At 59.0% G+C, this 2,031-nt stretch overlaps 3 protein-coding genes across 3 annotated transcripts, besides 2 other annotated features; all 3 read right to left on the reverse strand.

Moving 5' to 3' along the window:
• On the reverse strand, nt 1–319 carry TraAM80_10565 (surface protease GP63; the record flags this gene model as incomplete). The annotated part of the gene is made up of 1 exon (XM_029387177.1): nt 1–319. A coding segment is annotated over one exon (319 nt), but the record flags the coding sequence as incomplete, so codon positions are not given.
• Nucleotides 320–331: 12 nt separating this feature from the next.
• Nucleotides 332–365: a microsatellite.
• A 22-nt stretch (nt 366–387) lies between these two features.
• Nucleotides 388–432: a sequence feature (A-rich).
• An 84-nt stretch (nt 433–516) lies between these two features.
• On the reverse strand, nt 517–1,068 carry TraAM80_10566 (uncharacterized protein; the record flags this gene model as incomplete). The annotated part of the gene is made up of 1 exon (XM_029387178.1): nt 517–1,068. One exon carries the CDS (start codon nt 1,066–1,068, stop codon nt 517–519), a length of 552 nt encoding a protein of 183 aa, XP_029232980.1.
• A 650-nt stretch (nt 1,069–1,718) lies between these two features.
• TraAM80_10567 (uncharacterized protein) lies at nt 1,719–2,031 on the reverse strand (the record flags this gene model as incomplete). Its single annotated transcript, XM_029387179.1, has 1 exon — nt 1,719–2,031. A coding segment is annotated over one exon (313 nt), but the record flags the coding sequence as incomplete, so codon positions are not given.

A 2,031-nucleotide genomic window follows, 5' to 3' on the forward strand; every position in this document is an offset into this window, starting at 1 on the left:
GATCGTACATGTCCTTCGCGGACACTTTGATGCGGATCGGGGCCCACTCACTCCCCACGCCTTGTGCGGCGACAGTGTACGCCTGCATCGCGCCCTGTCCTCTGCGCGGCACATCACGCACCACCGCAGTCGCCGGCGGTCCCCTCCCCATCATCTCGCCAAACCCCCAGCGGTGCTTCCGGGCGGGAGCGACGGCGAGGCACCCAGCGGCGCAACACACCAACAGCAGCAAAAACACCGCCAGTAGGAGAAACGGCGTGCCGCGGCGTGGCTGGCACATCGCCTGAATAAACTGCCCGTGTTGCTTCCGTTTGAACATCAGCAGCGGCATTATTAGTGGTGGCAGTAGTAGCAGTAGTAGTGGTGGCGCAGGCCTTTTAGGCGGGGAAAATAAAAAAATAAAAAACAAAAATAAAAGAAAAAAGAGCAAAAGACTTACAACGAACATAAAACAACAAAACCAATCAAACTCTTCCAACTCGGTGTACACGGCATGAGGCACACGCTGCCCCCGCCTTAGCCAGGCCCTTCAGCGACCGGCATGTTTGCGTCGCACTGCCGCGGCGCAGCGGTCATGCGGCCAGTGTCGTCTGTCAGTTCCCTGCTCCTGTCGGACACTAACTGCAGCTGCAGGTACGCCTGCCACGCGTCATGTCTGCCCCGCCCCCTTGCACCTTCGCCACAACCACACTGCAGCAACGCACCACGCCGCGACGTGAGTTCCACGCCCAACACCACGCGACAAACAAAATACAAACCGGGCACACTCCCGAGATGCCGTGATCCCGCCGCAACGTGTGCCGCGCAATGCCCACCGCGTGACACACAAAGGCGTCGAGGCCCCGGCAGCCGCAGCACAGCACCGCGCCTCCCATGAGTGCCCCAATCCGTAGCAGCGCGCCTCTGCAGAGCAAACCGCGCCGTGGGCTTCCGGAATGTGGTTCCGACGACCGCATAGAAGGCTCGTTCACACGCCAAGAGAAGAAGAACTGCGTCCCTGCCTGCAATCCCAATCACACTACTCACGTAGAGTCCATCCCCGCTGCGTCGAAACATTGACGCCGTCATCAGGAGCAGCACCGGCGGCGCGAGTCGGTCCGCAACAACCCGCAACGGACAGAGACAAGTCTGATGTCAACGCGAAGGCAACGGCCTCCGGCACACACCCATCAACGCTGCCAAGTCCCTGTCGTAGCTCGCGTCATTTGGCGGCAGCGTTCCCCAAGACCGTGCTCAAAAAATGCGCGGCTGCGGCACTCTGCGAGTGCACTCCAAACCCCCGCACGCACGCCGCTCCGGTCGGCACGGAGGCGGCACCCGAAGATGACACGACAACCGCAGAAAATCCCACTGCTCGCCTTCGGCTCCCCTCCCACCAGCGTCCCAGCTGCCCTTCAGCTGCAACCACAACAAGAGGGAAGCAAAGCGCACACCACAATGCCGCTGCACTGGCAAGCAAACCGCACGGCAGCACCACACCACCCAGCACTAGCAATCATTTGCCCCTCCACATACCTCACTTACCGTCGTCCCAAAAACACACACACACAAGGGAAGCATCATTACGCAAAGCCAAGGCAAAATTAAAAACAACAAAACTCTGAATGCAAGCGGGGTCCCTCGCACACACACAAACACCGTCTGAGACAGCGGAAGAGGCGCAGTCAACCAAAACACCCAAATAAAGAGAGACGCAAAGAAAAAGACTGCTCAAGGAATCAGCACCATCCCTTAAAGAAAAAAAAAAGCGACAAAAAAGGTTCTGCGCGTTCCTCAGCGTATGCCTTAGCGACAGCCCAGAGCAGCAAGCGGCAAACCACAGCAAGCTCCAAGGGCCCTTTCCCTTCTACAGCACACTGACAAAGTGAAAGCGCCGGCAGCTCCCACTCCGCCTTCCGCGTTCGTCTCCGCAGTGCACACGTTGCTTGTTCCGCAACCCCGCAATGGCCTCTCCGCCGAACTGTCGTCGGACGCCACGCAGCCCTACGCTGAATTTCTCCGCAGCTACCGCTAAATTTCACCGACGGCAGC

Source organism: Trypanosoma rangeli, assembly GCF_003719475.1.
Source record: "Trypanosoma rangeli strain AM80 chromosome Unknown Tra_15.4_contig_01055, whole genome shotgun sequence".
In the NCBI taxonomy this organism is placed as follows: domain Eukaryota; phylum Euglenozoa; class Kinetoplastea; order Trypanosomatida; family Trypanosomatidae; genus Trypanosoma; species Trypanosoma rangeli.